General features: G+C 41.8%; 1 protein-coding gene across 1 annotated transcript in view; it reads right to left on the bottom strand.

The window, feature by feature from the left end:
- Positions 1 to 11,080, bottom strand: part of sptlc1 (serine palmitoyltransferase, long chain base subunit 1) — a 12,986-nt gene extending 1,906 nt beyond the window's left edge. Inside the window, exons 1-14 of the mRNA XM_080046667.1 lie at positions 11,012 to 11,080; positions 9,209 to 9,316; positions 8,640 to 8,734; positions 6,801 to 6,894; positions 6,638 to 6,710; positions 5,484 to 5,616; positions 5,027 to 5,156; positions 4,772 to 4,861; positions 3,970 to 4,077; positions 3,725 to 3,820; positions 3,040 to 3,136; positions 2,806 to 2,860; positions 937 to 1,054; positions 86 to 159 (exon numbers count right to left, since the gene is read on the bottom strand). Coding sequence (XP_079902793.1) covers positions 86 to 159; positions 937 to 1,054; positions 2,806 to 2,860; positions 3,040 to 3,136; positions 3,725 to 3,820; positions 3,970 to 4,077; positions 4,772 to 4,861; positions 5,027 to 5,156; positions 5,484 to 5,616; positions 6,638 to 6,710; positions 6,801 to 6,894; positions 8,640 to 8,734; positions 9,209 to 9,316; positions 11,012 to 11,065 — 1,325 coding nt within the window. The 5' untranslated portion in view covers positions 11,066 to 11,080. The remainder of the gene's footprint in view (positions 1 to 85; positions 160 to 936; positions 1,055 to 2,805; positions 2,861 to 3,039; positions 3,137 to 3,724; positions 3,821 to 3,969; positions 4,078 to 4,771; positions 4,862 to 5,026; positions 5,157 to 5,483; positions 5,617 to 6,637; positions 6,711 to 6,800; positions 6,895 to 8,639; positions 8,735 to 9,208; positions 9,317 to 11,011) is intronic.
- Between the last annotated feature and the right edge of the window lie 586 nt (positions 11,081 to 11,666).

Raw genomic sequence — 11,666 nt, 5'->3', positions numbered from 1 at the left:
CTTTTTCTGGCATGGTTAAGTAGGGAAGTATGCGTATTGGACCGCAGGGTGAGTTTGTCATAGAGCAGACTGAACAGTGTCTGACCTGGGTGGGGGGAGGAAGCGCTCCTCTTTGTCCAGGTAGCGAGCCAGAGTCACAGCCACGTGCCTTTCCAAACACTGAGGGACAATTGACAATACAATCAATGCATACATAACAACCTCTGCTATTTCAAACTGACATCTACACTTACAATTTACTGCAGGAATACAAAAGCAAAATGAAGAATTCTTAACATAAAAGCAGTGAAGATTAAAAACTATAGAAGACAACAATTATTTCCCTGTTAATAATATCTTAACTTGTAACCATAAGGGCATCACCAATGACAGAGTCAACATTAGCATCTCAGTTTCATCTTGCTGTTGTTACACATCTGGAATGGTGAAGAGCTTCTCATTGTAAGACCCTCTGTGTAGCCCTGCGTTCCAAATCACACACTTTCTTTTTACTACACTACATACTAAAGTACAGAAGAGTTTTAGTCTTTTTACTACACTACATACTAAAGTACAGAAGAGTTTTAGTCTTTTTACTACACTACATACTAAAGTACAGAAGAGTTTTAGTCTTTTTACTACACTACATAATAAAGTACAGAAGAGTTTTAGGGCCACAGGGGAGAGAGAAAAAAAAATCAGATCAGATTTCATTATGTCGAGAAATTTCAAGAATAAAGACGGATACTCCAAAATGCTATTGGAGTTAGTGGGGCATTTATGTATTTTCAACATACTACAATTGACGTGCATGTATTGGGACATCCTAAATCTTTTTCTGGCATACTAAATAGTAGGGAAGTATGGGGATTGGAATGCAGGGTAGCTTTCAGACTAGAAGCAGAGCTGTTTTGATGTGATCAGACCATAGATAGTATAGAACAGGAGCAGACTTACATAGTCTACAATGGAGCGGAGCAGCGTCAGGTCACACTCTCTGGATCCAGAGCTTCTCTCCAGCTGGAGGTGAAGAGCCGGGGCAGTGGCCACTCCCACCACCTTCAGCCCAGGAGTCCTGTCACACAGTCAGGCACAACACATTAGGCTCGTTCGACCTGTCGCCGTCTTGCTAAGACCTGCGCAATTATGACGCTCGTCTTGCTGAGCGCACTGCATTATGGTTAGACTTTTTGTCCCACTTGCACCCGTGGCTGGCTGCGGCTCGGCTGCTTGAGACTTTGAAGTCCCGCGGTATCAAGACGGACACAGACACTGGAGCAAGTCGCTGCAGTTGCTCCCCACGGGCTGCGGGAGCGAAATGTCTGATGGGAAACGTCTTGCTGACAGGCGGAGCTGAGCGCTAATTGGGAGTTTAAACCTCGTGCCTTTGATGCGTTTCCCCAATTGGTTAGGCAAAAGTCTGACATCACCGCTCAAAATTAAATTACGATCCATTCTTTTTGATTTTAATTTATGTTTAATCATTAGGCCGCCACAATATGCATTTAAGCAGAAATGTACTTAATCAGAGTTAAACCTCTGAACCCTTGACATAGAAATAATTTGGATGTGTAACTCTCCTGTATAGATATATTTAAAAGTGAACACAAACTTGAGTCACATAAGATCTTGGTGAAGTGATTTTTATACCATTAAGATTAAATCATAGGCTTATTTCAAGTGATCTAAATGGTCTGGGAATTGTATTTTACATGTAGTGTCGCAAAGCCAGACCAAAACTACAACAAGTAGTTTGTTTGTTACACATCATAATACAGTTCATCATATCCATCTCTACAATAATAATAAGGGATCTTTTCTTAGACCTTCTTTATTTAGGCCGATCATATTCGTTATGTGAAGGGAGAAATACTAAACCTCCTTTATTTGGATTTGTAAATTATTCTTGTAAATTATTCTTTATCACTTAAAAGTAGGTGTTCTAGTAAAGTAACAAGAAAGATAAAGATGTGTGGGGAATGGGGATATTATATCTCGTTTCTTGTTTTGAAAATGCCCCTCGCTTTTAAAGTGTTTACTCGTCTTTGTGTTGTGTTCTGCTTCTAATCGGTTGTAGCATGTGTGACTCTCCTGCGAATATGTTTCTAATAGGCCTTCAAAATAAAACTAGAAAACGAACTGCATCCGCAACAAGGACGCTACTTCCGACTCGGAGCTGTCCGGCTTCAGTCAGGCATTTTCGTCACTCCCCCGACTGCACTCGGCTACTCTCGTCTACTTTCCAGACGAGCTGAAAGTTAGGTCGAACGAGCCTATTGACTGACCCACCCACCTTTCATTCTGACAACCGTCTGCATGACGTTTCACACACACATCCAGGATTTAACAAGATTTTCATACTTGAATTCCTTGGTAGTGCGAGAACAAATGTAGGACTTCCTCAGACCATGCATACACACACACATGATAATGTTTTGAGTGTCTTAGAACATGTAAACACACACCTTTTAACTTCATATATAGCATATAAACAGCACATTCATTAAAAGAAGGTTTATAGAATGTTTTTAACTATCCATTTAATCATTTATTGGCCAAATGGATTAAATAATGTGATTTCATCTTTATACATTTGTAATAATTAAAATATTAAACTATAAAAGCCGAGTTCCCAGTCCTAGCTTGCAATGCTAAGACATTCTAGGAGTCAGAGTCTCCTGATCATCTTTGGAGTGAGAGAGTGAATAGTAATGGAGGTGTGTCAGTAGAAAGCGGCCCATCAGTCTGGTTTACTAACAGGTAGAAATAAAATAGTTTAGTACAGACCCCATGGTCAACCGACAAACAGGAAGAAAATACACTTACCCCTGTAAGGCCTTGTAAACATGTTTGCACTTTTCCCTCAGGACTGTGAAAATATCTGCAAAAGCCATGAAGAGAGAAGGATGAGTGGGAGCACAAGTGAAAACACAACCGCTTCTTGTAAAAATACATTTGTAATCAGCTCAGATTAGAAAGAGCTTGTCTCAAATGGAGAGCTTGCCATACTAGGCCCAGAGAGGGAGAGATGGATAGAGGAGAAAGAGAGGGAGCGTGTACCTGGATCCTCCTCCATGATGTTGAGAGCCTCGATGGCAGCAGCAGCCAGCATGGGTGGCAGGGAGGCAGAGAAACAGTAGCCCTGGCCCGACAGACGCTACAACAACACACAGGGCATGCCAGTGGAAACAATAGAGGCATGTATAAAGACAAGCCTTTTTCTACCCACACTCTAGCATGTTGGTTTTCATCTCTACCACGTCTTACTAGTGTCTACTGTAGTAGACAGATAGACGGTTAACACACCCACCAGACCACTGACTTAATACATCTCAACAGACCACTGATGACACTGACTTAACCTCAACACATCTCAACAGACCCATGATGACTTGGTCATGTTAATGAAAATTAGGATAAAAAACTCTTATGTAACTGAATAGGGATCTTGTACTGTAGCACACTCATTTTGATTGATATCATATTATCAATATTTTAATAAAAAAATTATAACTTTTTCTTCAATAGTTTGCACATTATGTGACCCAGTATCTCCAAATTATTTCAGAAAATAGAACTGCACAGCTTACATTGTACACAGTTGATTTAGCCTCTTAATTTTCCTCTCAAAGTGCACCAGATTTAAGCATTTTACTTAAAAAGTTATAGGTTTTTCTACCAGGGGGCATGCCCGGGACCCCCCGAGCAGGTCTGGGCTCCCATCCTGTGGGAAACACTGATTTACCTGGTGGTCAATGACAAAGGAGCGTCCGCAGCAGAAGCCTCCAATGGAGGCCACAGCATTCTCCATGTTGGCACTGATCAGGTCAATGTCATCTATCTGCATGGTACACACATGGTACCATCTTGTCATTATGTACACACACATGCACGCAAACACAATACTTCATCAGAACATTCTTGCTGAGCTGCTTAGCTGTCTACTGAGCCAATATAGAGTATTCTTCCTTTAAAAGTCAGTGTACTCACATTGAGCCCAAAGTGTTCTGTGACTCCTCGGCCGTGTTCTCCCAACACACCAAAGGACATGCTCTCCTCCAGGAAGATTCTCACCTTGTACTGGTACTTGAGCTGCACCTGGAGGTTACACAGGCACAGTCAATGGCTGAGGAGCATCTCCACAGTGTCCTATAAGATACATTATCCATGCTAAAGCTAGAAAAACATTCTTTCCCACATTCTGGACACTTTGAAATATTGAAAATAACAGTAAAACAAGTAAAGCTTAATAAGTTTTACACAAACTTTATACTTGTTTTCTTTCATGTTACTCAGTGCGTGAGTTGACGTTGTGTATCAAGCAAGCCACCTTAAAAGCTCAACATGATAACTGACCGTTGTGTTTGTTTTTAAAGTCTCTCCTGCATGACACAGGCTACACTTGGATCTTGAAGTGCTCAAAACCTAGGCTATGAATTTCAACCGGATTATGCAAACTGCAAATATTTGTATTTCCCGCACTCACAACAAAAGAGGGCAGAGCGTTAGCACTACATCCCTGCATACTGGTCAACAGATCACAGCCTGTGTCTACGTCATCATCTCCGCCCTGAGCCTTTCATATCTGACCTATGCCTACAATACATTCACACAGAGGGCGTGGGTTCAGTTGAATCCACACCCGCAGACGAGTAGCTGTTACTGAACAGCAAAGCCCTGCTGCGCTAGGCCGCTGGGCCAAGCCGAGCTGAGCCGAGCCAGCACAATAATATGCAAAAAGGCATGAATGAAGTTTATTTTGACCTGGAGGTCCATTGGTTTTTCTATTTACCAGTTGAGGGAGCGGACAGATGTCAGCAGTGTTGAGGTACAGTCCTTCCACTACAATGAACTTCCGTGTGACTCGAGCTTTACGAGGATTCTGTAACAAAACAAAGTATGTCTGTAAAGTGTCTGTTAAAAGTGACACATGACATTGGCTAAATAAGACAGGATTATAAAAAGGTTTAAACACTATACTACATTAAGCCATTGTGATACCTATCTCCACACATGGCTTCCTCATACTCCAGCAGCCTGTGCTAACCTTCTGGTCTTCCAGCTCTTGCTCTTTGAGCAGCCTCTCCAGATCCTCCATGTCGTTGTGTTTGAAGTATTTGATGAAACTGCGTGAAGCTTGGAGACCCTTCTGGATGGAGAAGCAGGCTGCTTCATCTCTGAACAAGAACACAAGCCGAGATGATTGAACCCAGGTCCAACCAGTCAGTCACACACATGGAGAGATGATTGAACCCAGGTCCAACCAGTCAGTCACACACATGAAGAGATGATTGAACCCAGGTCCAACCAGTCAGTCACACATATGAAGAGATGATTGAACCCAGGTCCAACCAGTCAGTCACACATATGAAGAGATGATTGAACCCAGGTCCAACCAGTCAGTCACACATATGAAGAGATGATTGAACCCAGGTCCAACCAGTCAGTCACACACATGAAGAGAGCAGACTGCAGATAGACACATTAGCAGAGACAGTACTCACACAAAGATGATGTCTCCCCTCTTAGCGTAGGCTGGGATTGCACTAGCAATGGTTGCAAAGCCATACGAGTAGATGATGGCCTCTTCTGTTTTCATGAATTTGGCCAGACGACTTTCCAGTTCCAGGTGAACATCTGGGGAATCACAGTTCATTTGCATTTACTAGGAGAGAACATCTACGGGCTGGCATATGATCAAGAGATAAGTTTTTTTTTCTTAATGGCTTAATAACCACAGGGTCATCAGGGGCTGAAGTATAATACGCTTTGCAGAGAAGGCTTAGATACGTTGTCTGAAACGGCTTTAGCCCTTTGGCCTCGACACTTCACCATTTGGAAGACGGCACTCAAATCTTTCATTAGCAAGAAAGATGAATTTTCTATTTTACCGACCGACCACGGCAAAAGTTTAATTGACCAGTTAACACCGCTGTTCGCTAAACATACAGGGCTGAATCGGCTGCATACGTCACCTTGTTCATTGCTCTGATTGGTCGTAGGGTTATCCAATTGCGTGCAGTGGTATTTTGAAATGCATGCATTTGTCCTGCGGGCCAAACGGCTGCACAAGGCATCTTTACTGTGATGTAGTTCCTCTTATGAAGGCTCTTGTGATGGTTATTCACACTAGACATTTCAATAGTACATAAACCACAAGTGTACAAAATAAAGATGTACTAAATTAGGAATTAAAGACAACAGAAAAAATCCAGTGAATGAATATGTAGCCCTGTACACCTAGCTGATCCAACAATCATGGTCCACTTGAAACAGGAAGCTGAAGTTCTCTCTTTATGGAATTAATCTGCTCTGTGCAATCCATTGTGAAAAGGATTGTTAACTATCTTGATCGATAGGAACCAAACTGAGACACAGGCCAGCACTAACTAAAATACTTTTATTACATATGTAGATAGGAAACAGCTGTATAAAGGGAAAGCAATGCATCCTCTGACACCTAAACATCCATATACAGGTCTGCTCCCTCCCACCTGAGCTCTGCCCAGGCCCCAGCCCTTTAATGGAGCCTGAGTATCAAAGCTTTGGAAGAAAGCTATTGTTATGGGCCTGTGTGGTTTTCTATACTGTACTGAAGGATCTGGATGTCAGATGGTCAAACCTTAATAGAAGATGGATGGATGATATTTGCACTCACCAAAAGTCCCATAGAAGCCTCTTGGCCCACATGTGCCCACACCATATTTCTTTAGAGATGCCAAAGCTTTTTGCTGTAATAAAAACAGTTTATTTTGCTTACTGTCAAAATGAAAAAAAAAGTCCAACCACAGGTAGTAGTGGTTTGAATAAGGATTACTGACCTTAACCCGCTCGTTGTCCAGGAGACCCAGGAAGTTAAAGGATGCAAAGTTAATGCACTCCTTTCCATTGATTATGATTTTGTGGCTGGGAGGTCTGGAATGACAACAGAGACTCAATGATTAGCTTAGTAACACTGTTGAGGGGCTAAACAACACTGACTGACTGACAGATTACATAGGTCAGTATTTTATTAATCCATAATGGAACTCGTATTGTTTAGGGATGGGTCCGATCTGATCCAGAATAGGTATCGGGTCTGATACAGCAGCAATCTAAGTATTGGATATCAGACTGACAGCTCCGACATAAAATCAGATTAAATTTTAATTATTTTTTAATTATTGATATTATTATTATTTTTTAAAGTTAATTTAACTATGAAACTAGCGAGCCATGCGAGCAGGTGCCGACGTTCGGTGGAGGGAGAGATGTGTCATGTACGGTTTACTAATTATTGTTACATGTCTGTGGTGCACCGAGTGTTGGCTTTAACTTGTAGGAACATTGGTATTGTTATATTTTAATGTTGGGGGGGAAAAGCATATTAGCAATAATGTCATTCAGAGCCTGGCAAAAATGTAGACAATAAAATGATTCAAATATCATGCTTGTTAAACTCATCTCTTCCGCTGGGTGTGACAGTTCCGTTGAGCTCTCTGTGAACACACTAGGATGCCTCGTTTCCACCGAGTAGAGCAGGTCGGGTCGGAGCGGTTCGGTCCGGTTATTTTGGCTTAACATTTGCAAAAAGTTGGGTAGGGTACGGATATAAGCGAGCCTAACCGCTCTTAGCAGCTCCCATTTTCGGTACTCCTCCGTTGGGGTACCAGCTGCCTGAAAGGGTGCCGAAAAGGTGGAGCTACACACTGCCGTCCGTTGATTGGTCGAAAGAATCATTCGCTGTTCGCTCACTGTCTCTGTCGGCTTGCACCAAGCCGTCTCTGTTTGTTTACCGGCGTAATACGCTCACAACACAGGGGGGAATAAATAAAGAAGCGGCTGGTTTGACCAAGCAAAAACGAGAGACCGCTGGCTTGACCACAGTTGTTCCACAGCCCGATAGTTTGATCCATATTCTGGCGGCGGCTAAAGCAGTCCAGCCTAAACCCCGCCCTACCAGTAAGGGTAGGGTCGGCGGTGGAAACACCACCGAGATTCTTAAAAGTGAGCTGTCCCGCTCTGAGCCGCTCCGACCCGACCCGCTCTACTCGGTGGAAACGAGGCAATAATATTTGTCTCAGAAAGCAGGTTTCGTGGGAGAGTATGTTAACAGTATGTCAGTAAGCAGGTTCATCTTAACTCTAACCTATCCTAGCTTTGCTTCAACCAAAGACGAGTTTGTGTCATTTAACACTGCAGGTGTGACTGTAGAAAGCGTGTCCCAGCGCGTCCCTGTACAGACTGAATATACTCAGCCGGAACCTCCATCGCCTACTACTTTTATCTTAAATATTGCTACTCATACTAAAGCATGATGCGCAGACTTGAGAAACTATGTTTGCCCTGTTTTTCCCCTTGAATTGCAGAGATTATTATATGATAATTCTGAGATAATATTCCCTTTAATCCATCTCTATATCATATTGTGCATTCATTAATCGATGGCTTTCACACACACGCTCAACCCACAGTGAACAGACTCAGAGTTGATTGACCCAACGCTGATCCACTGTTCTGAAAACAATAACCCAGAGTTGCTCATCTCTGAGTTGGTCAACTCAGAGTGCAGGGTTGAACTCAGAGTTTGTTAACCTGCTTCCTGGCCTCTGACTTCAGCCAAACATTCTAGTCAGTATCTACAGCAGGGTGGGGAGGAGGGGTTGTTAAGTGTGACTTACCCTGTGACCACATCATAGTTGAGGGAGGGATGGTCTTTGGAGACAGGGGGAACCAGAGGCTCTGGCTGCCATTCCTCTATCAGCTCTTCCTTTTCCTGTAACATGGAACACATGACTAATGCTGCATATGACACACACACACACACACACACACACACACACACACACACACACACACACACACACACACACACACACACACACACACACACACACACACACACACACACACACACACACACACACACACACACACACACACACACACACACACACACACACACACACACACACACACACACACACACACACACACACACACACACACACACACACACACACACACACACACACTAATTTAAATAATGCAAATCCTAGCCCCTTAACCTTAACATCAAAACTAAATGCCTGACCCCAACCCTTGCACTAACCCTGTCATAAACCTAATTCATACCTGAACCTTAACCGGACTAAATGTCCAAACTCTGAAGGTCTAAAACCCAAATTGGTTCTCAGAAAAATAGTTGAACAAGTACACACACAGTGTGTTCCCTGTGCACTATCCTTACCTTCTCCGTCAGTTTATATGTCTCAGGGAGTTTATATGTCTTAGAGAAGAGCAGTCTGATGATCCACAGTATGAGGATCCCCTCCAGAATCAAGTGATAGGCCGGAGCCTGCAGGACACAAAGTTAACTTAGTTTAGCCTCTTTGTTCAAGCACATTGATTTCATAACTGTGAGCAAAAACTTACAACAAATGTATAACTTATGTGACAAATAAAATCCCATTTTGAATTCTGGTTATTTATGTGTTATAATTTATCATGTTGACCATGAGATGTAGCTCAGTGGGTAGGGTGGTCGACCCACAACTGCAGGGTCGGTGGTCCGATCCCCCTTCTCCCCGCCACATGTCCAATTGTCCCTGGGTAAGACACTGAACCCTAAATTGCTCCCGATAGTTAGCTTGCACCCTGCATGGTAGCTGCTGCTGCTATCGGTGTATGAAAGTGTGCTCCAGTTGTAAGTTGCTTTGGATAAAAGCATCTGCTAAATGACATGTAATAATGTAATAATAATAATAACAACCAACATATCTTGACTTTAATAAGTTCCACTTGTAATGTTTATAGGCAGTTAATAGGGTCATGAAATATAAAGTAACCTATTTAAATATTCTAATTCAAACTGAACACAACTTAAACTAACTGTCAAGCTTTTTATTTGCTTTCCTCTCACACACACAATGCACTTCAGGGGGACTGGACACCATGGGCACAATGAGGGCAAAGGTACATCATTTTAAAGCTGGGGTGGAGGATTTGGGGAGAAAATGGAAGTTGGGATAGAGATTCAAATTCAAAAACTCCAACCGCTCCACTTTTTCTCTTTGGTCCCTCCCCTATGGTCCCTCCCTGACACGCTCTACACCAACAAAGTCGTGCCAAAGTGAATGGACAGTCCCAACAGCCAATAAGAACAGAGAATCGGAGCCTCGCTCTGATAGGTCAAAGTGTACAGCTCATGTTAACTTTGACCAATCAGGAATCATATACCCCAGCTTTAACATTGATAACTTTTCTGAATTCAGATTCAATTGAAGAAGAAATGCTTGATTTGTAAATATTTTATTCATACATCTTTCTAGTTTTTAAGCTCCTTTTTCCTCATATGTTTTTGTGTTGGACAGAAAACAGCAGGGACAGCATTCCAAGCACTCTGAAAGTCTATTATGCTGCATTTTATCAATACAGAGAATGTTGCATGATTATAAGCAGAAAGTGTATGTTTTTGGAGTTATAAAGTAGGCTAAGTGAATAGACATTACACCCCATATTAAATTCCATGGCGATATACCAGACTGCAGACATCAGCCTATGCACCTTCTCAAATCCGGAAAACTACACAACTGTGACTATCAAGTTATCATTTACCTGAAACATTACCTGGATAGATTTTTTTAAAGTCAAAAACCTCCTCAGATCTAATTTAGTTAAATTCTGTAGTGTGCTACATTAGTTGAACTCGCCATATTGACATGATATCTAGGCTAAAATAGTAATCACATCACACGTTCAATTTATAATCTTGGTTTCAACGCTGTAACTCGTACAATGACTTCGATACTATATTCTACTTTTGTGACGAGAAGAAAAGAGACACTTTCAAGCATCAGCCAACTTCCTTGTTGACCAACCCCTCTGTCAAACCCATTCCCCCGGCTACTGCTACTTCCGTACTGACAAGTTAACAATGCACCGTTTAGGACTACACTAAACACACCAACGTCAAGCTAAACGTACACTCAATCCGACAGGAAACGTCAAAACTAGTTTCTATCAGACAGAGTGGAAGAGAGGAGAAAATTACCTCATAAAAAGCTTGCACCATTTCCACCAACACCCACTGCTGTCCGGACGCCATGTTTACTATTCTTCTCGCCTGTCTTCTTCGTTGGTGTTTTACAGCCTCCGCCGTGTTGCACTGCGCCCCCTCTAGGCTAGGCAAAGTAAGGCATTTTGAGTCCAAAAATAGAATTAATTGTAAAAGATTTTTTTCAGCTCAGATCATTTCTATGAGGTGTCCAGAACAACATACTAAAAGTCCTAAGAAATCCTAGTTGAGGAAATATGTTTAATTCTCATCAATCCGAGATGTGTGCCAATAAGGCGAGACACCAATACATCCCAATAGGGCTATTTTTTTCCTTTACTCCTATCAAAATGAAACTTCACAAAATGAAAGTATCCATGAAAAGTAAAATGTTTTGTATTACAAGTTTCTTTGAAAATTAATTTGAATATGCAAATTAGCAATATAGTAATCGAATATAGGCTACCCCAAATACACCCAAATAGGCTTAATTTTTTCCTTTACTCTTATCAAAATTAAACTTACACAGTGAAAGTATACATGAAAAGTTAAATTTTTGTTTTACAAGTTTCTCGGAAAAATCAATTTTAAATATGCAAATGAGTTCAACACCAGGCCTAATTGACATATGGCTAAGAAGCCATAAAGTCAC

Source organism: Ammodytes marinus, assembly GCF_949987685.1.
Source record: "Ammodytes marinus genome assembly, chromosome: 18".
NCBI lineage: Eukaryota > Metazoa > Chordata > Actinopteri > Uranoscopiformes > Ammodytidae > Ammodytes > Ammodytes marinus.
The sequence above is the reverse complement of the archived record's forward strand: the minus strand, read 5'-3'. Positions and strand labels throughout refer to the sequence as shown.